This window comes from Dromiciops gliroides, chromosome 3 (genome assembly GCF_019393635.1).
Source record: "Dromiciops gliroides isolate mDroGli1 chromosome 3, mDroGli1.pri, whole genome shotgun sequence".
In the NCBI taxonomy this organism is placed as follows: domain Eukaryota; kingdom Metazoa; phylum Chordata; class Mammalia; order Microbiotheria; family Microbiotheriidae; genus Dromiciops; species Dromiciops gliroides.
Window position 1 is genome coordinate 183,695,391 of NC_057863.1, and position 26,640 is coordinate 183,722,030.

A 26,640-nucleotide genomic window follows, 5' to 3' on the forward strand; every position below is an offset into this window, starting at 1 on the left:
ATTAATTAAAGTTCTTTGCGATGAGCTATAAGTGTAATCAGAGTATGGAAGGCTATCTAGTGATCGCCCCTAAGGATAGATTTACTTGTATCTAACAGAGCCACATAGCCCCTCCATGATTTCTCATCCTTTACAACTCTTGTCCATGTCTTCTCATAAATTTTCTCCCCCATCCCCGACCTAGGGGAACCATCCAACTTATTAAGGGATTTATTCTAGATTTGTGGTTTGGAAACCAATAGATAAGGTTGATTGAACCATTCTTGAGACCATGGGAGTGTATTCAGTCAGGATACATCTCAATTTGCATTACAGACTTATGACACTTGTAACTGATCCTAAGTTGAATTTTAACATTATCATATAAGAGAAACTACCTTACACAAAAGTAATAGTAACTAAAATTTATACAGGGTGTCCCAAAATTCTTAAGGCAGTTTTAGCTTAAAACTCACAACAACCATTACCTTATGAAGTAGGTGCTATCATTATCTTCATTTTACATAAAATTGCAGATGCTTAGGCCATACTCATCTTTCTCATTTTAATTAGTTTATTAGGTAAATAGGCTTGGGGCTTGTTTTGTTTATATTTTAAGTTGGTTTACACTCCTGGGTCAAGCAGTCCACATTTAATCCAGGGATTGTAGATTCCTGGACCCCAGAAGGCAACATTGAATCTTCATCCCACAGACTCTTTTGACAAAGTAATTGTATTAGCAAACATCATTATGTTTTTAAAGCAAATGTACATCAGTTTTAGTGCACTAGATTAATATTGACTTTCAATTGTTACTTGTAGTTCCAGGAGAGGAAAAAAATAAATGAAGGTGGTCATAGTAGAAATCCATGACAGGCATTGTAATTCAGTTAGAGAAAGTTTCTGTTTCCCAAAATTTTACTTATTTTTTCTTTCTTGCTTTGGAGTTGCCATTTTGAGCAGATTTGTCCCACAATCCATATACAAATAGTCTGAAAACTTGGGGTTAGGGGAACTTTTGAGTTATACTTTCCATGCCATTGCTAAACTTGGTGCGAGTCACTGTAATCTATGCCTTGACTTCTCAGAAGAGTACTGAGTGGAAAATTGGTTGGCTTTTTGCCAACACAAACTACTATTTAAATTCTAAATAATAATCACATCGTTATGTGAGTGTAGGCCATGAATAATGGCATATATTCATGAGTAATTTAAAGAGAACTACATTTTTAACTTTGAAGATTTTTCTGTCATTTCAACTGTAATGCAGAACCAAAAAGGGAGGGGAGTGTAGTGGTTTAGTAACATTTTAACAAAAGGCTTACCTAAATATTTTAGGATAGACTTCGGGGATTAATGCAGAGTTTTAGCTAGTGTGTAGTCTTGGGAATACATTAAAGCAAAAAGTTTGATCCTTGTTCATGGTAGAAACTTAAATGCAATATGGAACATAACTCTGAAGTGGTTAATAATGTAAAAGTTCAGTTTTTCCATTTATATGAGTGCTTTAAATCTTCCTTTCAATTCAGTTCAGCAACTGGGCTTGAAAATGTCTTCAGCTTGTAACTAGAACAGTTCCCTTCTTATGGGAAGTTACATTTTCTTTAATATATATAATTTAATAAAGAATAAGGTTAGAAATTTTTGATATCAATTTGAAAATGCTAACTTGTTTATTTTTAATATAAATCTGAAAGAAAATGCAGCTTCATCTTATAATCTGAATTCCATTTTTTGTATAGATATCTGTATTATTTATGAGGATTTATGGCAAGATTCAACTTTTGAAATGATTTCTAAGTGGACAGTGCTATAGAGATAGTATTTTACATTCCAAAGTTTAAAATTTAAGTATCTTTAAAAGATATATTAAAAAAAACCTAGTATGTATTCTTTTTAAAAAAATAATAAACATTTTTATTTATAGTGTTGAGTTCCAAATTTTATCCCTCCTTCCTTCCCTCTCACCTTCCTGAGGTGATAAGCAATAAAATATGGGATATAGTATGTATTCTTATTAGAGAAAACATATTAGACAGGAAAAGGGAAATGAAAGTTACAAACATAATGTAAACATTTGGTGAATGTTGTCACCTTTAGAAAAACTCAAATTTCTACAATATAATTTTGTCTTATTTTAGAAGTATGATTTTGGGGGGCACACAGTGTTTTTTAAAAAATAATAATGAACATTTTTATTTAAAGTTTTGAGTTCCAAATTCTGTCCCTCCTTTCCTCCTTCCTATCCCCCCTCCCTGAGGCAATAAGTAATTAGATATAGGTTATGCATGTGGAATTATGTAAAATATTACCATATTAGTCATTTTGTACAAGAAAACTCAAATAAAAGAAAAAATTAAAGAAAGTGAAAAATAGCATGCGTCAGTCTGTGTTCAATCAATATCAGATCTTTCTTTGAAAGTGGATTGTATGCTTTATCATTAGTCCTTTGTGATTGGCTTGGATTATTATATTGCTGAGAATAATCAAGTCATTCATAGTTCTTCATCAAACAATCTTGCTTCCACTGTGTACAACATTCTCCTGGTTCTTCTCACTTCACTATATATCAGTTCATACAAGTCTTTCCAGGTCTTTCTGAAATCATCCTGTTTGTCATTTCTTGGAGCACAATAATATTCCATCACAACCATATACCACAGTTTATTTAGCCATTTCCCAGTTGATGGGCATTCCTTTGATTTCCAATAGAAGTGTAATGTTTGTTTGTTTTTTTCCTTTAGGGCAGTGAGGGTTAAGTGATTTGCCCAGGGTCACACAGCTAGTAAGTGTCAAGTGTCTGAGGCCAGATTTGAACTCAGGTTCTCCTGAATCCAGGGCTGGTGTTTTATCCACTGTACCACCTAGCTGCCCCCACAAGTGTAATGTTAAACAAAAATTTCAGTGTTGTAAAATTTTAGCTAGCTATCTAGCTGGCTAGCTGTTTGTGGGGCCATTTAAAAATTCCCCCAGCTTCATTAAGCCCTGTGTGGGCCAAGCTATAAGGACCTGTCCTCCCAACTGCTTCTCCCAGATTAACAAGAAAGGAGATTAAGAAGCCTCCTTCCAATTTAAACCAATACCAGGGTTTATTGATAAGAATAAACTTAGAGATAAATTTAGAAAAGAAAGATATGCGACCTGAAACCTCGATACACACACTCAACTGCTTCCTATCTCCCTGCGTGTCTTACCTGCTGTGAACTCTCAGTCACTGTCTCTCCCCCATCTTTCTTCCTTCTCAGCTCTCCCCACTGTCTAACTTCCCCTGTATATAAAAGGCCTCTCTCATTGGGAACCTGGCGCCAAGCCCCCCCCACACACCAAGCTGATTGGTTTGCAGCCCCCAGGGCAGGTGTTCAAAGCAGCAGGCGCACAAAGCCCCCATGCTAGGCATGCATGGACTCCAAGGCCTCCATGCAGGGCATGCCGTGCCTCCAAGGCAGGTTCAGGTAGAGCAGTCACATTGGGGGAGGGGCGACCCATTTAGGGTGCCCGAGGCTCTTACAATGTGAAGACTGCTTGGGTCAGGACATATAAGAATTTGAGAGATGTTGGGCAGCAGGAAGGATATTCCCACAGGGATTCAGAATTTGAATGTCCCAATTGGTTAGCAGTTGACACGAGAATGCTAGTCACAACCCTTACACCTTTGCATTCTTCTTATACCTTACTGCCTTCCATGTACTCTGGAATACAGTGATATTGGCCTCATTGCTGTTCTTCTCACCCAACATTCCATCTCTTCACTCTGAGCATTTTGCTGTTCTTCCCCCGTGCCTAGAATTCTCCCTCTTCATTACTATTTCTTGGCCTCCCTGGATTTCTTCAAGTCCCAGTTAAAATCCTACCTTTTTAAAGAAACCTTTCCTGATCTCTCATGCTACTGTCTTCCCTCTGAAATTATCTCCACTTTATCCTTTCTATATCCTGTTTGTAATTGTTTGAATATCACCTCACCCACTGGACTGTGAACTGCTTGACTATAGAGACCATTGTTTTTTGTCTTTCTTTTTATCTTCAGAACTTAGAACGAAGCTTGGTACATCGTAGGCACTTAATAAATGTTTATTGACTTCCTTCAACACTAAAGTACGAGATGAACCAGAAAAAATTAAAAGCAAGATGCTTATAAAAATTAGTAGAAATCAGTAGTTTAGGATATAGAAATATAAGTTGAAAAAAATAAATCAAGTAGTGTGTTTAATAAAGATTATTGTTTGGTTTTGTGTCCATTGTATTCATATCAGTCAAGTTGCCTTTAACCTATATATGTATCATATCTATTGCATTGTATTCATTCAGCATCAGAACAGTGTTCTTGGCAGCAAACATATACACCTTATTAGAATTCCTATCACTTGGATTCTGTGTCTCCTGAAAAGGAAACACTATCTGTTACCTGCTGCTGAAAATGTTGGCTTCTCTACAACATGCCCTTGGGCATGTTCTATTTAAGTGGCTTGAAAATATGTGATTATGCTTCATGTGCTTGTCCAGATTCTATATCCTTATGGAGACAGTGACATTTACAGTATCTGCAGGGTGAAGTGCTTCTTTGGCTACAGCTTTTAACGTTTATCATATACTCTGCTGAGATTTTTTTAGGTGAAATTCTGCACTGATAATTTGCCTGAAACTCAAGGTGGTCATTTGCAAGAGGAAGTGGAGTCAGGTTTCCCATTTCATTGGAAGAAACTAAGATCATACCTGTGATGCTGAAAAACGGTGTTCTGTTTTGTTCTGTTTTGTTTTGTTTTGAAGTTGAATAACCATTTGAGACATCTAGGTGGTACAATGTCTGTGGCACTGGACTTGGAGTCAGAAAGGCCTGTTTGAATCCTGACTCTTAATTAGTGACTAGCTGGGTGAGTAACCTCTTCCAAGTGGACAAGTCACTTAGTCTCTTTCCTTGATTCATTGTCCTCATCTGTAAAATAACAATAATACCACCGGGTTCACAGGGTTGTGAAGATTAAATGAGATCTATGCAAAATGCTTTTTAAGTGTTAGTTAATAAAAGTAATTTAAAACAAATAAAAATAATTATTTTAAAACAAGATCTTGTCCCACTGCCTTCCCCCACTTAATGGTAGTTTGAGAGACAGCTCTGGCAGAGTGGATGGATCCTGTCTTGGAGTCAGGAATATCTTGGTTCAAATTCTGCCTGTGAGACATACCTCCCGGGTGATCCCAACCTTTCAATTCTCTCAAGAAACTCTCTAAGATTGCAGAACCGGGTGCCTATCTGCAATGGCAAAAGGCATTTCTTAATCTGGAATTTGTTATACCAAGAAAAATCACAGGTTCAGCCCCATCTCTCCTCTCCTCAAATTAAAAAAAAAAACCAAAGATGACCTCTCTTAAGCAGGCTATCTTATATTTTAGACTTTGTATCACTTTGGGAGGGCTATCCAGTGAACCCCAAGAAATATCAGAATTCCTAACAGTGTTCAGTGTTAGAATTCTTAGGCTACTTGTCAAGTCACTTAGAAGTCCCTAAATTCAAATTTTTCTTCATAATTATAATCTACTTCTTAGACTTAAGGGATATAATTACCACATGCATAGTGAAAGCTCTTTATATTCCTTTATCTAGAAAAGCATTTGGACCTGAGGGACAAATGTAATTGGTAAGTAATTAGTAAGTAAAGTAGGTAGGAGCTGTCCACTGAGGATTTATAAGAGCACATTGGACCGGATTCATAAATGTTTTATAAAATCCTAACAATTAGGACTACATACATTACCAGCACCTGGTGTGATAATAACTCCATTTCAGGGCAAATGGGCTCAGCAGTGTTTTCTGGCTGCTGCTGTTTTTCCCCCCTTTCTGCCCACTAATCAGTTCTGAATAGATCTTAAAATGTGGAAAAGAAATGTCTAGGGAAGGAAAAACATAATATACCAGTAGCCTATAAAATAATTATATACTCAATATCTGGACACTTAGGCCAGTTCTGTCCAGCCAGAGTTACTTTGGTAACTTAAAGGGAAACATAACAAAGCAAACCAACTTAGCTTGAATAACTTGACAAATTGGGAGAAAAATAATTGATTAATATTTTTGAGGGGTGGGTAGTGAAACACATTCACATGCACATGTTTCTTCATGTTTCTCTTGCTTATAAGGACAGCTTTCAACTAGGGGAAATTTTTAAGAACTCTGAAAAACTGGTCATTCATTATGATTCAGGGGAATTTCCTCTCTGAAAGAAAGCAGTGTTGAAATGGTGATGATTGTCAATGTGGTAATAGTATTTATATATAACTGTGTATTTCAAATATATCCATCAGAGTCTTAGCCATTGTACTGTACTAAATACTATGCATTTCCCTCATTCCAATATTTTATAGTGGCTAATTGGAGCTGGTATCTGCATTGGAAATGTATCTCTACCCAATTCCTGCTTCCCTTAAAAAAAAGAGCTACTGATAATGGAATTTTTCATCAAAACTATAAAATGACTGGAAAAAGCAGTAATTTAATGAAAAATTAAGTGAGACTGTTTGGGAATATTTTAGATGAGCCCTACTTTTTCACTTTGCATATGCACAAGACTAAGATGGGAGTGGGAACCACTCATTTTTTACTGGAGGTTAGGAGACCAAGGACTCATATTTCTTCATATTCATGCAAATAAGTTTAAGTTGGTTTAAGACACAGTTAAATGAATTTAAATGGTCTTATGTAAACTGCCTTTTTGCAGCTATACTGCTATTGGATCTACTCTTTGTTCTACCCCTTCCTCTTTGTGAACACATGGCAGCAGTATCTCATTTAATGTTTTCCAAGGTGAGATCATATTCAAACTCTATCTTTTGTTGCACCAAGTAGACAGGTCTATATAGGTTAGGCGAGCTGGCTTGGCACTCAACAGCCCAGACTATTTCCTTTTGCCAAGACCATCATAATTCCGTTGCTTAGCACCATGCTATTAACTCAAGCCTTGATAACAGCACCTCCCTCAACCTCTTCTCCCCTCTGATTGGAGGTCTGGAGGACAGAGTACTAAACTCCTCCCAGTGCCTTCCTTTATAGAGGGCAGAAATTGGACTCTTGGCGCTTGCCATTCAGCATCTAATGCTCTGTCCAGTTTCCTTTCCATGGAACAAGATGCTTCTATGCCAGGTATACCATGATCTCTCCCTTTCCCCTGCTTTCTTAGTTGGTGTGTGTGTGTGTGTGTGTGTGTGTGTGTGTGTGTGTGTGTGTGTGTGTGTGTGTGTATGTTTTACCTCCCTCTCTGTTAGATTGTAAGCTCCTTGAGGGCAGGGACTGTCTTTTTCTTAATTATATCCCCAACATTTAGCACAATGCCTGACATGGAATAGGTGCTTAAAAATGTTTAATGGATTATTGGTTTAGAATAATCATGTTGCATATCTATTATAATTGTCATGTTTGCTAATATTAAGAGTACTGGGTTAATGGGTTAACTCCACTCTTTAGACTCTTATTTTCATTGAATCTGCTTAGTATGTCTACTATTATGCTGCTGTCTTAGACATAATTTCTGACAAGTGAGAATGCCTAGGGAAAAAAATCTGGGAATACTCAGAGCTTCTCAACAACACACATTAAATCTCTTTATCTCTGTGGGCAGCTCCCAGGAATCTATGGTATTATGGACTGACTTCCAAATTGATGATAGCCTTATGGGAATCAGTTCATGTTTTATGGTTGAATTTGTCCTGTAGTTTCAATAATAAGTTTTCTTTAACTTATCCAGGGCTTCTTTTGAAGGTGTATGTTCAGTGAACTTGCTTGAAAAGTAAGCACAATTGCAGTCGTTCCTTTGAAATAGGTTATAAACATTGCATGTCGGGCCAGGGGTCTTTTTCCTTGCCTATATCTTGTTTTACCTTATTTAAATTGCAAGAATGTCTGGGAGATTCACTATGGGTTCTGTTGCATATTCTCTCTGCATTAGAAATATTTTTATTCTGTTTTGGAAAGGGCAAATCTTAGTGCCCCAGGATACTACAAAGTGATGTTTGAGAGCCATATCAGATATCCTTTGCACATCAATAGGGCAACAGCTTATGTTCAGTTTTCTCTTTGCCAAGAGAAAGATCAAGGAGGTCTCACCATGCGGGGATTAGAAGGAATTCATTGTCCAAATAATAGTTAGTATTCAGTAAGTAGTATCCCCCAAAGTTGACTCGATGTGTGTGTCTTTCTTTGATCCATAGAACTGTTTGCCAGTACAAAACTTCCTCTTGACTGCCATTCCCTTGCATTTAGTTGTGCACAGTGGCCTCTCAGCCATTGCCTGAGGCACATTTCTATTTGTGCAAAAACACCAAGTAAAATGAAAAATTCTTGTTGCACACCACAATCCTACATCCTTATAAATGCTTTGCAAGTAAATAAGTAAGCAAATGAAGGATTAGCCACTCCCTCTGTCCCAAAGGTCAGGTAACTCCTGCTGGATGCTCTGGAAACCATGTTTATTGTCAGAAAGGAGTTAGAGTTCTGAGAGTTAAAACATCAGGAGTGGTAACAGTTTGTGGCAGGTGTGTCTGAGTGTGAATAACACTTCCCAGCCAGCTACAGTGACCTGTATCCCTAAAAACCTGGGATAACCCGAGTCGTATATGGATTCTGTTACAGGTCAAATTATCAACAGCCTCCAAAGCAAAACAGACCCTTTGCCTCCTACTTTAATGGTGGGGAAAATATTCTGACTGACATTCATGAGTGCTAACTATTTTCCTAAGGGAGGATGGGCTAGTGCTGAAGTGGCAGGAGGGATGGTTTTCTTTATACACCTTTGGTGGATTTGAATTCCAATTTTACCTATAGCAATACTATTTAGATGCATTGGGCCCATTATCCCATTCCCATATTTAATCCCTTACCTTTAAGCTAAGGTTCCTAATAAGTTTAATTGTCCATTACAATGAGTATTTTTGTTTTCTTTTGCCTTGGGTCTAGCAGGAAGAACAGAAAGAATGAGAAAACAGATTTTTTTAAGATGTCTAAACCTTTGCTTCTTGCAGGAGAAAAAGAACAAAGCAATGTCACCTTTTATTATTCCCAGAACTCACAAGTTAATAACAGGAGCTCTTCTCTCCAAAGATAATGCATCAGTTGTTTAGTCTGAAATAGTAACTTAATACTGAGAATAAATCACTGGCCTTGGAATCAAGAAGATTCATCTTCACGAAGTTGAATCTGGCCTCAGACATTTACTAGCTGTGTGACCCTGGGCAAGTCACTTAGCCCTTTTTGCCTCAGTTCCTTGTCTGTAAAATGAGCTGGAGTAAAATGGCAAATAACTCCAGTGTCTTTCCCAGGAAAACCCTAAATGTGGCCATGAAGAATCAGACATGACTTAAACAACTCAATGCAATAAAACCTTAATACTGCTTTAATTTGGCCTCTTAAAGATATGTTTCAAATTGTAGATTAAAATTCATTACAAATTTTGTGAAGGGCATGTCACTAACCAACTTTTAATCCATGATCCCCATGACATAAATTTATGGCTTGGCTTCTCAACTAAATGGTACTTATCTAAAATACTTAAAATGTCCAGTCTCATCCAATATTGTTTACTAGGTTTCTTACACAAATGAGACCACTGCCATTTTGTCACAATTGAGACATATCTTGGGTAAGAAATTTCCTTCCTCAGTTTTTACACCATCTTCATGGGATCACAGTATTTCAGTTACAAAAGGCCTCAGTGGGCCACTTTGCCCAAACTATGACTGAGAAGTGTTCCTACTAGAGCATACAACAACAGCTCTGATTTTGGAAGTGTCCCAGGGCAGGCATATCTTCTAGTTTAAGGATATGCTTATTATCTCTTCCATAAGTAATATTCCTTTGTTAAGGGGTGCATTGACTCCATTGACATGGGTGAGGGCATAAAATAATAATTGAGAATCACACATCATCTTTTAGAAGGGACCTCTCTGGTCCAACCCACAAAGCCTTTCCAAATGCCTTCTACACTATACCTCCCCTGTCCTCCAACTGCTTTTTCAGTCTTTGCTTAAATGGTAGACATCAAATACCTTCATTCCACTTTTTTCCCTCTTCTAGCAGTTAGGAAATGCTTCCTTGTATTTAACTAAGTGTAATTCTTTGCATCTTCCACTCATTAATTGCTCCTTGTCCTGCCTTTTGGGTCAGATAGAACCAGCTGAACACCTGTTTAACATGAAATCTCTTCTAATGCCTAAAGGCAGCTGATGCTTCTCATTTCTAGTCTAAATGTCCCTCACTTCACCTGATCCTCATTTAACATGAACTTGAAGTCCTTCATCTATCTGGTAACCCTCCTCTGAACATTCTATAGCTAATCAATGTCCTTATTAAACTTAGATGGTGCCTAGAACTGAACGCAAATAGCATATGTACATATATACATACATACATGTATGAGAGGCATTCTAGTACAACAGCTATCGAACTAGCCTAGAAGCCAGGGAGGCCTTCGTTTAAGTCCAACATGTGACTCATACTAGCTCTGTGACATAGACAAATCACTTGACTTCTTAGTGTTCTAGGCTCTTTAAGAAGTATCAGATGCAACCTGTAATGGTAGAGGGAGCTTTCATAACCGGGAGTCCCCCATACCACTAAAGGCACAAGTTCCTTTCCCTCTCTCTCATACCTATCATCTATCTATGCCATTCAGTAACTTTTATATATACAACCTTCAAGCCCAAATTTGTATATTTTTCTTTTCTTTTTTCTTTTCTGTCTTTTTTTCTTTTTTTTTTTTTTTTTTTTTGAGGGGCAGTGAGGGTTAAGTGACTTGCCCAGGTCACACAGCTAGTAAGTTTCAAGTATCTGAGGCCAGATTTGAACTCAGGTCCTCCTGAATCCAAGACCAGTGCTTTATCTACCACACCACCTAGCTGCCCCCTGTATATTTTTCTTGTAAGACACTTTATATTTGTGCTCATTCAAAAGTTGAAGGTTATGCTGAATTTAATTTTAAATTTAATTTAGAATTTAATTTTAAAAAATTAAAAGATTAGCCAGAGAAGCAACTAGAAAGATGTGAAAAGACTGAGTACTTGCAGATGTTGAAATTTAAAGTGTCACTGTTTAACCCTATAATATAATCTCTAAATCATTTTCTCTTTACCTATTTCCCTTTGTTTTAGAGCTGTATTCCATGGCCATTTTCTTCAAATGGTTTCCCAATTTTTCTATGTGCCAATTTTTAATAATACAAAAAAGAAATGCACACTATAAACAACTGTAGAAATTGTTCATATGTACTAATGATAAGAGGAAGGCAAATATTTTTATCTCTGTTCAGATCCTACTGAAGTCTGAATTGCTCAACCCTTGTCCCAGATCACCTAGAAACCAATCCAGACTGCTTGACTGCTCATATGACTTGGGTTAATGGGAGTCACCAACTTTTCCTTCAAGTAAGATGGACTGTGAAATAAACCTTGCCATCTGCCCTGACACTGCTTTCTGAGGACTTTATGACTTTACCACTTATATGTGCCACTTTACCAGCTTGTATGCCCTACAGTTTCCCACTATCATCTGACCAACTGATCATCTAACATGTTTGCCTGAGCCATGCAAATGCCCATCTGGTGCATTCTTAAGACTTTTAGGACTTAAAATATTTAAAAGTCTTTTCATTTACTCAGCAGCTGAGCTCTTAATATGTTGTTCTTCTCCAAAAGTGTGAACTTGACCATAAACTGTCTTTCTCTAGTTGTTATGCCCCAGTGATGAGTGTAGCACTTGGAACTTAGGAATAGGAATTCAACAACTGTTTTTTCATTGAAGAAAGTTACTATGGTGACAGGGAAGATCAAGACACAAACTCAGAAGAAGATAGTGAAGTAAAAAGAGCTAATTGAAAAGCTCAAAAGAAAAACGTGACTTGGTCACAGCCCCAAAAAAGAATTATGGAAGAGCTCAAAAAGGTTTTAAAAATTAAATAAAAGAGATAGAGAAGAAATTAGAAAAAAAAGAAGTGATGCAAGAAAATGATGAAAACAGAGTCAACATCCTGCTAAAGGAGGCATATGCAAAAATACTGAAGAAAATAACTTAAAAAGAGAATTGGCTAAATGGTAAAAGAGGTACAAAAATTAATTGAAGAGAAGAACCCCTTAAAAAGAAGAATTGGCTAAGTGGAAAAGAAAATACAAAAGCTCAATGAAGAAAATAGTACCATAAAAATTAGAATTGGGCATGTGGAAGCTAATGACACAATGCAATATCAAGAAACAATCAAAGTCCAAAGAATGAAAAAATAGAAGAAAATGTGAAATATCTCATTGGAAAAACAACTGACCTGGAAAATATATCAAGGAGAAGTAATTTAAGGATTATTAGACAACCTGAAATCCATGAGCAAAAAAAAAAAAAAAATCAAAACTATTCTGATATCTTAGAACCAGAAGGTAAAATACAAATTGAAAGAATCCACCAATCACTTCCTTAAAGAAATCCCAAATGGAAAACTCCCAGGAATATTATAGTCAAATTTCAAAGCTCCCAGGTCAAGTAGAAGATATTGCAAGCAGCCAGAAAGAAACAATTAAAATGTTTTAGAGCCATATTCAGAATAATGCAAGATTTAGGAATTTCTACATTAAAGAATCAAAGAGCTTAGAATGTAATATTCCAGAAAGCAGAGGGGTTAGGATTACAACCAAGAATCACCTGTCTACAAAACTGTGTATAATCATTCAAGGGGGGGGGGATTGACATATGAAAAAGAGAACTTTCAAGCATTCTTGATGAAAAGACTGGAGCTGAACAGAAAATTTGATTTTCAAATATAAGACTTAACAGAAGCATAAAAAGCTAAACAGGAAAGAGAAATCATAAGGGATTCAGTAAAGTTAAACTGTTCACATTCCCACAAGGGAAGGTAATACTTATAGCTCCTAAGAGCTTTATCATTATTGGGACAGTTAGGAGGAGTATACATAAACAGAGGGCACAGGTTCACACCTGTAATGGGATGATTAAAAAAATAAAATTGAGGGGTGAGAAAGAGGGATGCAATGGGAGAAGGGAGGTATAGAATGGGGTAAATTATCATACATAAAAGAGGGGTAAGAGGAAGAGCTTTTGCAATGGAGAAGATGAAGGGGATGGCAAATAACACTTGCATCTTATTACTCTCATCAGAATTGTCTCAGAGGGAAGAACATACACATTCAATTGGGTATATAAATTTATCTTATCCCATGAGAAAGTGGAGGGAATGGGATAAAAGAGTGGGTCTGATAGGAGAGAAAGGTGGTGTTTAAAAGCAAAACAGACTTTTGAGGAGGGAGTGGGTAAAAGGAGAGAGAGAAAAAATATGATGGAGAATATACAGAAATCATAACTGTGAATGTGAATGGGATGAACTCACCCAAACAATGAATGCTGATAACATCATGGATTAAAAACCAGAATTCAGTAATGTATTGCTTTTTTTTTTCTTTTAAGGGCAACGGGGGTTAAGTGACTTGCCCAGGGTCACACAGCTAGTAAGCGTCAAGTGTCTGAGGCCAGATTTGAAGTCAGGTACTCCTGAATCCAGGGCTGGTGCTTTATCCACTGTACCACCTAGCCGCCCCCCCCCCCCCAGTAATGTATTGTTGACAAGAAACAGACTTGAATCAGAGAGAGACACTCAAAGTAAACATAATGTGCTGGAACAGAAACAATGATGTTTCAACTGATAGAAAAAAAAAAGCAGGAGTAGCAATCATGATCTCAGACAAAGCAAAAACAAAAAAATAGATCAAATTAAAAGAGATAAGCAAGGAAACTACATTTTTAAGTACCATAGACAATGAAATAATATCAATACTAAACAAATATGCACCAAATAGTATAGCATCCAAATTCCTAAAGGAAAAATTAAATGAGTTACGGGAGGAAATGGAAAGTGAAATTATATTAGTGGGGGACCTCAACTTTCCTTCTCAGAACTAAATAAATCTAGCCAAAAAAAATAAGAAGGAAATTAAGTTAAATGAATAAAATTTTAGAAAAATTAAATGAGAGACCGGGGGGGTGGGGTGGGGAATTGAATGGGGATAGAAAGGAATATATCTTTATCTCAAAGTTTCATGGCATCTACACAAAATTGATCATATATTAGGGCATTAAAAACTTAACAACAGAATGCAGAAAAAATTACATTTAGTAAAGGGCCATGGAATCATAGATTAAACACAATTTGGAAACCAATAATCTAATCCTAAAGAATGAATGAATCAAAGAACAAATCATAGAAACAGTAATTTCATTAAAGAGAATGGCAACGAGACAACATTACAAAATTTATGGGATGCAGCCAAAGCAGTACTTAGGGGAAAATTTATATCGCTAAACACATACAAAAATAAAATAGAGAAAGAACAGATTAACTAATTGGGCATTCAACTAAAAAAACTAGGAAAAGAACAAATTAAAAATCTCTGATTAAATATCTCTGATTAAACAAAATGGAAATCCTGAACATCAAGGGAGAGATTAACAAAATTGAAAGTAAGAAAACCGTTGAACTAATAAATAAAACTAGGAATAAAAAAGCCAATAAAAGAGATAAATCATTGGTTACTTTGATTTAAAAAAAGAAGAAAACCAAATTAGTATTATCAAAAAATGAAAAAGGTGAATTCACCATCAATGAAGAGGAAATTAAGGCAATAAGGAGCTATTTTGCCTAATTATATGCCAATGCATCTATTGATTTAAGCAAAATGGATGAATATTTACAAAAACATAAATTGCCCAGATTAACAGAAGAGGAAATAGAATACTTAAATAACGCTACCTTAGAAAAAGAAAGTGAAGAAACCATAAGTGAGCTCCTCAAAAAAATTTTTTTTAAATCTCCAAGGACAGATGTGTTTACAAGTGAATTCTACCAAACATTTAAAGAATAATCAATCCCAATACTGTATAAACTATTTGGAAAAATCATCAAAGAAGTACTACCAAATTAAAATTACTTTTATGACACAAATATGGTACTGATACCTAAACCTTCGTAAGAAGAGCAAAAACAGGGAAAGGAATTTGTTGAGTAATTTGTCTCATGAATATGGATACAAAATTTTAAAATAAAATTCCATAAAGTATATCACAAATATCATACAATATGATCAGGGGGATTTATAGCAAAATTTCAGGGCTGGTTCCATAGTAGGAAAACTTGATAATTTACCGTATCAGTAACAAAACAGCAAAAATCATATGATTATTTCAATAGATTCAGAAAAAAAGCTTTCCACAAAATATAATACTCATTTCTACTAAAAAAAAACCACACTGGAAAACATAGGAATAAATAAGCTTTCTTTAAAATGATAATTAGTATCTATCTAAAACCATCAACAACCATTATTTGTAATAGGGATAAGTTAGAAATTCTCCTAATGAGACTGGGGTAGAACAAGGATCACTGTTATCACCACTATTATTAAATATTGTTCTAGAAGTGATAGCTATAGTAATTAGAGGTAAAAAAAGAAATTAAAGTAATTAACATAGGCAATGATGAAACAAAACTATCACTCTTTGCAGATAGATGACAGCATATTTAGAGAATCAGCTCAAAAAACTAACTGAAATAGATTCTTTCTAAACTTGGTATTGTAAGACCTGTAATACCTACTTCACAGGGTTATTACAAGGATCAAAAGAGATGATGTTTGAAAAAGACTTAAAGTGTTATGTAAATATAAGCTATAATTATTTACTTTTCTAGAGCATACATACAATTTTTTCACATACATTCCTGTTCACTTCTAGCAACTTTTCTGGCCTTCATGTTATCATGTTCCCCATTGTGATTAGGTATAGGGAAGATGGATCTAAATTTGTTTGTTTCACTGTCATATCTGATGAGAATAGATTGCTTTAAAAATGATAGACCTATTCATTTTCACTACTATTTGTCATCTTACTGCCGATTTTGTTAACATATGATGTAAAGAATCTGTTTTAGCTGGATATCATGTCAAGCTCTTTATTAATATCCTTTTACTATTTTATAAGGTGATACTCCTGACAATAAATATTTCTCATTCTCTGTAGTATTTTTTAAATGTCTTATGGATGTCTTTATTTCCCACCACATTCTCCAGTTCAATTTTGTCATAGAGAAAAACAACTAAAATTTCTGATAAATCACATTATTTGATTATTTATTTATTTTATTCTGGTGGATACCTCTCTGCTATGAGAGAAGAAGTATCTTTATCTCTTCTCAAGGAAGAGATGGTTTTCCATTTACTCATGTTTAACTTTCTTTTAGTAATGTTAAGGGCTAAAATTCTAGCTATATTGTCTAAAATATCTAATGAGCCAATAACTCTTTAGCAAGAGTTAGACTTTTAAGCATTTATTAAGGAGAATAAGAATTTGGTAAAGAGAGAGAGAAAGGCCTGATTCATCTATCTACTATGGGGAGAAAGCATTCCTAGCTCCGCTTTCCGCCAGAGTCCACACCAAAGAGAGCGAGTCAGAGCACCAGCCTCCCCCTTCTTCCTCTCACAAGCAAACGTCACTTCCTGACGCCAAAGAAAAGACGCATGGTCTTGCCCTCAGAGACCTTCACCTCATGGTGGAGCTTTTCTACAGTAAGTCTCTAGCAGGTGGCGTCATTCCAATCATTACAGTAACTTTTTCATTTACATTGTTGTACCCATTACATTACACTGTTGCGGTTGACTTACATTATTTTTATTTTCTTAGTTCTGTTTCTGTCTAATCACTTCATAAAGTTTCCCATTTTTCTCTGTAGTCCTTACCAATCATTTCTTACTTCACTATGATATTCCATTCCATTCCTATTCCATAATTTTCCTCTTCAGCGTTTTGCAAATAAGTATCACATAGATAAGAAAAATAAATAGTAATATCATTTATTTGCCTGGCATACAGTTTTTATCCACCATCAATTATTTATGTATTACTATTTGTATGCTGTTGGTTTAATGCTGAAATGTAATTTCTCCTTTGAAGTGTCTGGTTGTCAGTGTGGTTATTATAATTCAGATAGCAAATATTTGGGCCTTAAAAGGAAATTCTTTTTTTTTTTTAACCACCAGAATTGAAAGGTTTAGGGGTTAAAATGATCTGACTTTAAAAAACTATCTCTTTTGGCCCAAGGACACTCAATAGCACTGAACTTGGAGTCAGAAGGCCTAATTTTCAGCCTAGTTTCAGTACCTGCTAGATGTGTTATGCTAGCTAGTTATCATTTAATCCTTCTGACTCCTAATTTTCTTACATGTAAAATAGACATACTGCCTTCTTCACAGCATTGTTTTAAGAAAAGTACTTTGATAAATCTTATTGATACATAAACATCAGCTAGTATCACCATCATCATTTCTTTTTTTTTTTTTTTTTAGGCAATGGGGGTTAAGTGACTTGCCCACGGTCACACAGCTAGTAAGTGTCAAGTGTCTGAGGCTGGATTTGAACTCAGGTACTCCTGAATCCAGGGCCGGTGCTTTAACCACTGCGCCATCCAGCTGCCCCCCCATCATCATTTCTAATGTGAATGAAATGTGATATCATCATCCACAAAACTTAATGCCTTCATTTTAAAAATAGATCTTTGTTTTATGCTTCTTTCCCTTTAAGTTCTATCCAATATTCTAAAATATTAGTGTCTGAAGCTTGTCATAAGAAAATGGCTGCTAGATATTGATCTAATTAAGTATTAAACTAAGAGTAGAAATTGATAGAAGCAAGCTTATTCATTATTTATACATTATTTGGCCACTCTCAAATAATGAGTCTAACAACATTATTGACCTTTTGTTGTAGTAACTTGGACATTCGAGTACATGGCTAAAAATTTATGTCCTAAATTTTTTTTTCCTATATACTAAGTATTCTTATTTGATTCTGACTTTGGGGGTAACATTGCTTGAATAACTAATTGAAGTGAGAATAGTACTCAAAATTGACCCTCTATATGGTTCAGAAAAAGAGTAAGCAAAAACACATGAGAAATTAATTAATTAGCCTGTTTGCTAAGGGAAATAAAATGGTAGAAAATATTTGCTGAAATTAAGGTCTCTATTGCCTTTAATAAATCTATTGTCATTGTCAGAATGAAATACAATGGTAAAATGTAGTACCTGAATCTGAAGAGATTAGACTGAAAAAAAAATGCTATCTGATAAATGAAGGGATAGAATGTTTGAGATTCAAGATAGGAGATTTTTAGAGCAACATTCAGAAGCTATCTGTGCTTAGAAGGGATTAGCACTGGGTGATAGTGCTTCCAAGGAATTAGCAATTGAGTTATAATCCGTATATTATGATGAGAAACACTTTTATTTTGTCATTTGCCTTTACATTGTTTGCTTTTAGATTTTTAACAATAGGTAGTCTAGAGGATCCAAGTTGGGAATGGGGGGTCCAAATAACAGCAGTGTCATATTACACTAAGATGGTGAAACAGTTGTATACTTTTTTTCTGGTGAAGGGCAACAAGGGTTAAGTGACTTGCCCAGGGTCACACATCCAGGGCCAGTGCTTTATGCACTGCACCACCTAGCTGCCCCCAGTTATATCCTTTTTTAAAATGCTATTTAATTTTTAATTTATGAATAAAACAAACATTTCCATATTATAATATAATGAAAAAAGATCCTTGCTGTAAATCTATTATGTACAACTTGCTAATCCTTTTACATATATAATAATTATCTTGTAAATTTGTTTTTCCTCTTTTTTCTTACCTTTCCCCCTCTCCACCCTAGAGATGGTTACCATTATATACATGTGTGTGTATATGTGTGTGTGTATGTATATATATATATAATTATTTTATACATACTTCTCTATCAGTTCTGACTCTGGATGCAGAAACAGTCTTTCTTCATATGTTCTTTATTTTTAATTTGTATATTTGTAATAGTCAAAATTACATAGTTGCTCAAAATTATTCTTAAGACAATATTGTTACTATATACAAGGTTCTCTTGGTTATGCTCATTTTGCTCTTATACCATTTTGTATGTCTTTCCATGTCTTTCTAAGATCATTGAGCTCATCATTTCTTATAGAAATATATATAGTATAACATCACAACCATACACAACAACTTGTTCAGCCATTCCCCAATTTATGGGGATCCCTGAATTTTTCAGTTCTTTGCTACCACAAAGAAAACTACAATAAACACACCATTAACATTCAGTTATAATTATAATTATAATTTGTGAATTTCCCTTCTTATTTTTACTTTCTGACAGATTCCCTCAGAACCTACTGTTTGCTAATTCAAGTTGTATATTTAGAAAAGAAGTCTAGTTTCACTTGTCCATCAGATATGCTTGTCAGCCTTGCCAGGGCAGTAGTGAAGAGTTAGGCATGGAGCACAGATTCAGAACTGGAGAACCGGTTAGATTTGAGGAGCTATGCTGTAAAGTTATCCAAGCTCAGGCGGCAGGACTAGACTACGTGACATAGTTGGAAGAGATGGTTTTGCCATCAAGGATTGAATTAACTTTTAAGATCTAACTATCAGGGGGCAGCTAGGTGGCACAGTGGATAGAGCACTGGCCCTGGAGTCAGGAGTACCTGAGTTCAAATTCGGCCTCAGACACTTAACACTTACTAGCTGTGTGACCCTGGGCAAGTCACTTAACCCCAATTGCCTCACTAAAAAAAAAAAAAAATCTAACTATCAGGACTTGCCTCAAGGTACTAGACAATAGAAAAGAGAGATGGATCCAAGGGACAGAGATAGTGACTTTTTTAAGTGACCAAATCTTAGAACATTACCCTCTCCTCTCCCAGAAAAAGAAAGGTTATGCTAGCCAAGATCAAATCTAAGGTGTCAAATGGAGATAAGGTTGTAACACTGAGAGGGAAAATTTTCTCTTTTGTAGTCAATTCGTTTTGCCAAAACAAAAGCGCATAAATGCTAGCAACATGAAATAAAGCTAGGAAGGTACTTTGGAGCCATATCATAGAGGACTTTGGATGCTAATCTGTTGTGAATTTGTATTTTATCCCAAGCACAATAGGGAAGCACTGCTGGTTTTTGATCAGGGAAGCAATATGGAGAGATCTATGTCTTAAGAAGGTTAGAGTGCAGTATTTGAACTCAGGAAAATCTTTAGTTTGAATGGGTCCAATTCCACTTCAGACTCTCTAGCTGAATAGTTCTGGGCAAGTCATCTTACCTCTCTGTGTCTCAGCTTCCTCAGCTGTAGAATGAAGAAGTTGGAGTTGATAAATTCTAAGGTTTCTTCCACTCCTAAATATATGGTAGAATCAATTATTTTGTCAGCTATGTGAAAGGATTGGAGAGGGGACAACCTGGAAGAGATGAGATAGAAGGATGTTAGTCATTCAGGGAAGAGAAATAAGGGCATGAACTAGAGCATCAGTGGTGTGAATGGGCATATTAGAACAGATGAGAGAGATGCTGTCGAGTAGAAACATTGGGTCTTGGTCACTGATGGGGTTGTAGGATATGAGAGATAGGGAAGAATGAAAGAAAACACTGATTTTGAACTAGAGTAATTTGGAGGATAGAGGAGGGACAGATTTTTTTTTGGTATTTAAATATATTTATTTATTTGAAATATATTCTTTTTTATTGTTTTTTTAATTAATAAAGTACTTTATTATTTTTTTCCGTTACATGTAAAGATAGTTCTCAACCTTTGTTTACATAAGCTTTACAATTTCAGATTTTTCTCCCTTCCTCCCCTCCCTCTCCCCTCCCCTAGACAGCAGGTAATCCGATATAGGTTATACATATATATATACACACATAATAACATTAATCCCATCTCTGCACTAGTCATGTTACAAGAGAAAAAAAATCAGAGCAATGATGGAAAACCTCAAAATAGAAAAAAACCAACAGCATCAAAAACAAAAGAAACAGCATGGTTCACTCAGCATCCATACTCCGCAGTTCCTCTTCTTTTTTTTTCCTGGATTTGGAGATCCTCCTCCATCACTAGTTCCCTGTAACTCCTCTGCGCCATTGCATTGGTGAGAAGAATATAGTTCATCACAGTAGATCAACACCCAATGTTGATGTCACCGTGTACAATGTTCTTCTAGTTCTGCTCATCTCACTCATCATCAGCCCACGCAAGACCCTCCAGGTTTCTCTGAACTCCTGCTCATCATTTCTTATAGCACAATAGTATTCCATTGTATTCATATACCACAACTTGTCCAGCCATTCCCCAATTGATGGGCACCCCCTCAACTTCCAATTCTTTGCCACCACGTAAAGATCAGCTATAAATATTTTTGTACATGTGGGTCCCTTTCCCCCTTCCATGATCTCTTTGGGAAAAAGACCCAAAAGTGGTATTGTTGGGTCAAAGGGTATGCACAGCTTTATCGCCCTTTGGGCATAATTCCAAATTGCTCTCCGGAATGGTTGGATCAGTTCACAGCTCCACCAACAATGGATTAGTGTTCCAATTTTCCCACAGCTTCTCCAACATTTATTATTTTCCTTTTTTGTCATTTTAGCCAATCTGATAGAGTTGTTTTTATTTGCATCTCTCTAATCATTAGAGATTTAGAACATTTTTTCATATGGGAATAGATAGCTTTGGTTTCTTCATCAGAAAACTGCCTGTTCATCATATCCTTTGACCATTTCTCAATTGGGGAATGACATGGGTTCTTATAAATTTGATTTAGTTCCCTATATATTTTAGAGATGAGGCCTTTATCAGAAGTAGTGACCTCAAAAATTGTTTCCCAGCTTTCTGCCTCCCTTCTAATTTTGGATGCATTGCTTCTGTTTGTACAAAAATTTTTTAATTTAATGTAATCAAAATCATCCACTTTGCATTTTATAATATACTCTATCTCTTGTTTCGTCAAAAACTGTTCTCCTTTCCAAAGATCTGATAGGTACACTATTCCTTTCTCTCCTAATTTACCTATGGTATCACCTCTTATGTCTAAATGGTGTATCCATTTTGACCTTATTTTAGTATAAGGTGTAAGATGTTGGTCTATGCCTAATTTCTGCCATACTATCTTCCAGTTTTCCCAGCAGTTTTTGTCAAATACTGAGTTCCTATCCCAGAAGCTGGAGTCTTTGGGTTTATCAAACACTACATTACTAGTGTCATTTACTACTGCATTTCCTGAGCCTAGCCTATTCCATTGATCTACCACTCTATGTTTTAGCCACTTTATACTAGAGCTCCAGGTTTGGTACCGCTAACCCACCTTCCTGTGAATTTTTTTTCATTATTTCCCTGGATATTCTTGATTTTTTGTTTTTCCAGATGAATTTTGTTATTATTTTTTCTAGCTCTATAAAATAATTTTTAGGTAGTCTGATTGGTATGGCACTGAATAAGTAAATTAATTTAGGCAGTATTGTCATTTTTACTATATTAGCTCTGCCTATCCATGAGCTATTGATATCTTTCCAATTATTTAGATCTGATTTGATTTGTGTGAAGAGCGTTTGGTAGTTGTGTGCATAGAGTTCCTGGGTTTGTCTTGGCAAGTAGACTCCCAAGTATTTTATATTATCTACCATTACTTTCAATGGAATTTCTCTTTCTATCTCTTGCTGCTGGACTTTGTTGGTCATGTAGAGAAATGCTGATGATTTATGTGGATTTATTTTATATCCTGCTACTTTGTTAATTGTTTCAAGTAATTTTTGAGTTGATTCTCGAGGATTCCTTAAGTATACCATCATATCATCTGCAAAGAGTGATAGTTTTGTTTCCTCCTTGCCTATTCTAATTCCTTTAATTCCTTTCTCTTCTCTGATTGCTAAAGCTAACATTTCTAGTACAATATTAAATAATAGGGGTGATAATGGACATCCCTGTTTCACCCCTGATCTTATTGGGAAGGCCTCTAATTTATCTCCATTGCATATAATACTTGCTGATGGTTTTAGGTAGATACTGTTTATTATTCTAAGGAAAGCTCCACCTATTCCTAAACTCTCTAGTGTTTTTATTAGGAATGGGTGCTGTATTTTGTCAAAAGCTTTCTCTGCATCTATTGAGATAATCATATGATTTTGGTTGGTTTTCTTATTGATGTGGTTGTTTATGTTAATAGTTTTCCTAATGTTGAACCAGCCCTGCATTCCTGGTATAAATCCCATCTGGTCATAGTGTATTATCCTGGTGATCACTTGCTGTAATCTCCTTGCTAATATCTTATTTAAGATTTTAGCATCAATATTCATTAGGGAAATTGGTCTATAATTTTCTTTCTCTGTTTTTGCTTTGCCTGGTTTTGGTATCATCACCATATTTGTGTCATAAAATGAATTTGGTAGAACTCCTTCTTCACCTGTTTTTCCAAATAATTTGTATAATATTGGAATTAATTGTTCTTTAAATGTTTGGTAAAATTCACCCGTAAACCCATCTGGCCCTGGGGATTTTTTCTTAGGGAGTTCATTAATGGCTTGTTCAATTTCTTTTTCTAATATGGGTTTATTTAAGTATTTTATTTCTTCTTCAGTTAACCTGGGCAGTTTGTATTTTTGTAAATATTCATCCATTTCAGTTAGATTGTCAAATTTATTGGCATACAGTTGGGCAAAATAATTCCCAATTATTGATTTAATTTCCACTTCATTGGTGGTAACATCCCCTTTTTCATTTTTGATACTGGTAATTTGGTTTTCTTCTTCTTTTTTTAAATCAAATTAACCAATATTTTATCTATTTTATTGTTTTTTTCATAAAACCAGCTCTTAGTTTTATTGATTAATTCTATAGTTTTTTTGCTTTCAATCTTATTAATTTCTCCTTTAATTTTCAGGATCTCTAATTTAGTGTCTAATTGGGGATTTCTAATTTGTTCTTTTTGTAGCTTTTTAAGTTGCATGCCCAAATCATTAATCTCCTCTTTCTCTTTTTTATTCATGTAAGCATTTAGAGCTATAAATTTTCCCCTAAGTACTGCTTTGGCTGCATCCCATAGATTTTGGTATGTTGTCTCATTATTGTCATTTTCTTGGATATAGTTATTGATTGTTTCTATGATTTGTTGTTTGGCCCATTCATTCTTTAGAATGAAATTATTTAGTTTCCAATTGATTTTCATTCTACTTTTCCCTGGCTCTTTCTTACATGTAATTTTTATTGCATCATGATCTGAAAAGGATGCATTTACTATTTCTGCCTTTCTACATTTAACTATGATGTTTTTGTGCCCTAATACATGGTCAATTTTTGAAAATGGGCCATGTACTGCTGAGAAAAAGGTATATTCCTTTCTATCCCCATTCAGTTTTCTCCAGACATCTATCATGTCTAACTTTTCTAGTAATCTATTCACCTCTTTCACTTCTTTCTTATTTTTTGGCTAGATTTATCTTATTCTGAGAGGGGGAGATTCAGATCCCCCACTAGTATAGTATTACTATCTAATTCTTCTTGTAAGTCATTTAACTTCTCCTTTAAGAACGTGGATGCTATACCACTTGGCACATACATATTCAATATTGATATTACTTCATTATCTATAGTACGTTTAAGCAAGATATAATTTCCTTCCTTATCTCTTTTAATGAGATCTATTTTTGCCTGCACTTTGTCTGAGAGGAGGGACAGATTTGACAAGGGAGATCATGACTTCAATTTTGGGCATATTGAATGTCGGGTACCAGAGTAGAAATCCAGACAGAAATGCCTAAAAGACAATTAAGAGATATAGGTCTAGAATTTAATACAGAAATTGGACAAATGACTGGGCTGAGGGCCTATTTGAAGGAAAAACTTAAGGACTCCAGACGCCTACTATAGTGCATGGGGGGGGGGGGCGGGGGTCTAAAGAGAATTCCAGTGGATTGAATGGGAACATTTAAAGACAATCACATTTGTAACAGAACTACTGTTATTTTTGAGGATAACACAATAGCAGGAAATGAAGCAAGAGGGAGTCCAAACAAATTAAGTTGTATCCTCTGATTCACCCTTTTTTAGCATTAGTATTTTGGTAAGATTTTTTTAATTGAATTATTATAACTTCTGTTCTCTATATCCACACTCACATATTCTCCTCTAATGCTTCAAGGTAAACCTTTTTACATCGATTATTTTGATGTGCTATTATCAGGGAATAAGGGAAAGGGTAAGGAGTGAAGGACAACTTCTCTTCTGACTACCTCCTAGGAGCTTAGGGAGTCCCAGAATGCTATGGTAGTGGTAGGAATCGAGGAGATGGTACTAGATGACTAGGTCTAGGATTATCTGGCACAAAAGTGGACCTGATTCACCAGGATCAATGGCATGCGGTTGTGTTAGGCCTGGTAAACCTCTGACACCAATATGCCCTAGAAAAGAGTGAGAAAGTCAAAGTATCACTGAAAGTGCCCAGTTTTTCCTGACAAAAACTCAAACTTCTGGTGTTTGCTGTCCACAGGACCTCAGACAGCTTAAGCGGCACAGCTTCATATATAGTACAACAAAGTTGTATGCAGAGTAGATACTTAATAAATGATTGAATTGAATGAAAGGGGACAGACACAGATTCAGACGAATGCATAAAGACAGTTAAGAATCATAACCCCACTATTCTGACAGGATGAAGTCCCACATAGTACCCAGTCAAGATTGAGACACATTCAACTTTGTTTCATCTGTGGCATCCGACATATAGTAAGAGGTTATTTTTTATTTATTTATTTATTTTTTTTTGTGGGGCAACAGGGGTTAAGTGACTTGCCAAGGGTCACACAGCTAGTAAGTGTCAAGTGTCTGAGGCCGGATTTGAACTCAAGTACTCCTGAATCCAGGGCTGATGCTTTATCCACTCCACCACCTAGCTGCCCCCAAGGTTACTTTTTAAGGGAACACAAATTTACAAGATTAAACTACACTGAACAGATTATCACAAACATATTACTTAGAGTTCTGTTTCTTATGTGGAAATGTACCTATTATCTTTCCATCTGCAAACATACTCATTATTTATAGGACCAGAAATTTAGACCTAAAATAGAGATCTTAAAAGTTATCCAGGCCAACTATTTCCTTTTAGAGATGAAGAAAATGAATCTGAGAGAGGTGAAGTGAGTTGTCTAAGGTCATAAAGTATTGACTGGCCTAAACAGCGTTCAGATACAGGTCCTCTAACTTCAAATTCAGTGCTTATTTTATTTCACCATGCTGAGTGTGTGTAAATATACATTTGTATATATTTGTATACACAGCATGTGCATATATCTATGTGTGTATATAAGTTTATGTTTATATATACAAACACAGACACACACACACATAAACAAATGCATACATACACAATATCTGTATGATGTGTTAAAAACAACACTAGGCTTAAGGTCAGAAGACATGAGTAAACAACTCACCTCAAAGAATGAGACGAGCATCATGGACTTATAGCTCAGAGGAATCTTGTTGGTTGTATAGTTTAAAAAAGGAGGAAGCTGAGGTCCAGACAGGTTAAGCACTGCAACTGGATCCCCGGTCCTCTGATTATAAAAACAGAGTTAGTTTTACTTCACTAAGGAAGGCTTCTTCCACTAAGTTGGGATTTTAAAGTAATTTTAAAATAGGCCACTGGGTAAAAAATTGCTTTGACTATGACTGACATAGGTCACTTCAGAAGAAATACACTCTTTTTTTTTTTTTTTGCAGGGCAATGAGGGTTAAGTGACTTGCCCAGGGTCACACAGCTAGTAAGTGTGA

At 35.6% G+C, this 26,640-nt stretch overlaps 1 protein-coding gene across 8 annotated transcripts in view; it reads left to right on the plus strand.

The window, feature by feature from the left end:
• Positions 1–26,640, plus strand: part of ST6GAL2 (ST6 beta-galactoside alpha-2,6-sialyltransferase 2) — a 129,713-nt gene that overhangs the window by 23,503 nt on the left and 79,570 nt on the right. For 3 of the 8 annotated variants that reach the window (XM_043997248.1, XM_043997249.1, XM_043997250.1), the window contains exon 2: positions 11,268–11,382. The exons of the other annotated variants lie outside the window; for them this stretch is intronic. In XM_043997248.1, the coding sequence (XP_043853183.1) occupies positions 11,357–11,382 (26 nt within the window). In that variant the 5' untranslated portion in view covers positions 11,268–11,356. The remainder of the gene's footprint in view (positions 1–11,267; positions 11,383–26,640) is intronic. 8 annotated transcript variants of the gene reach the window in all.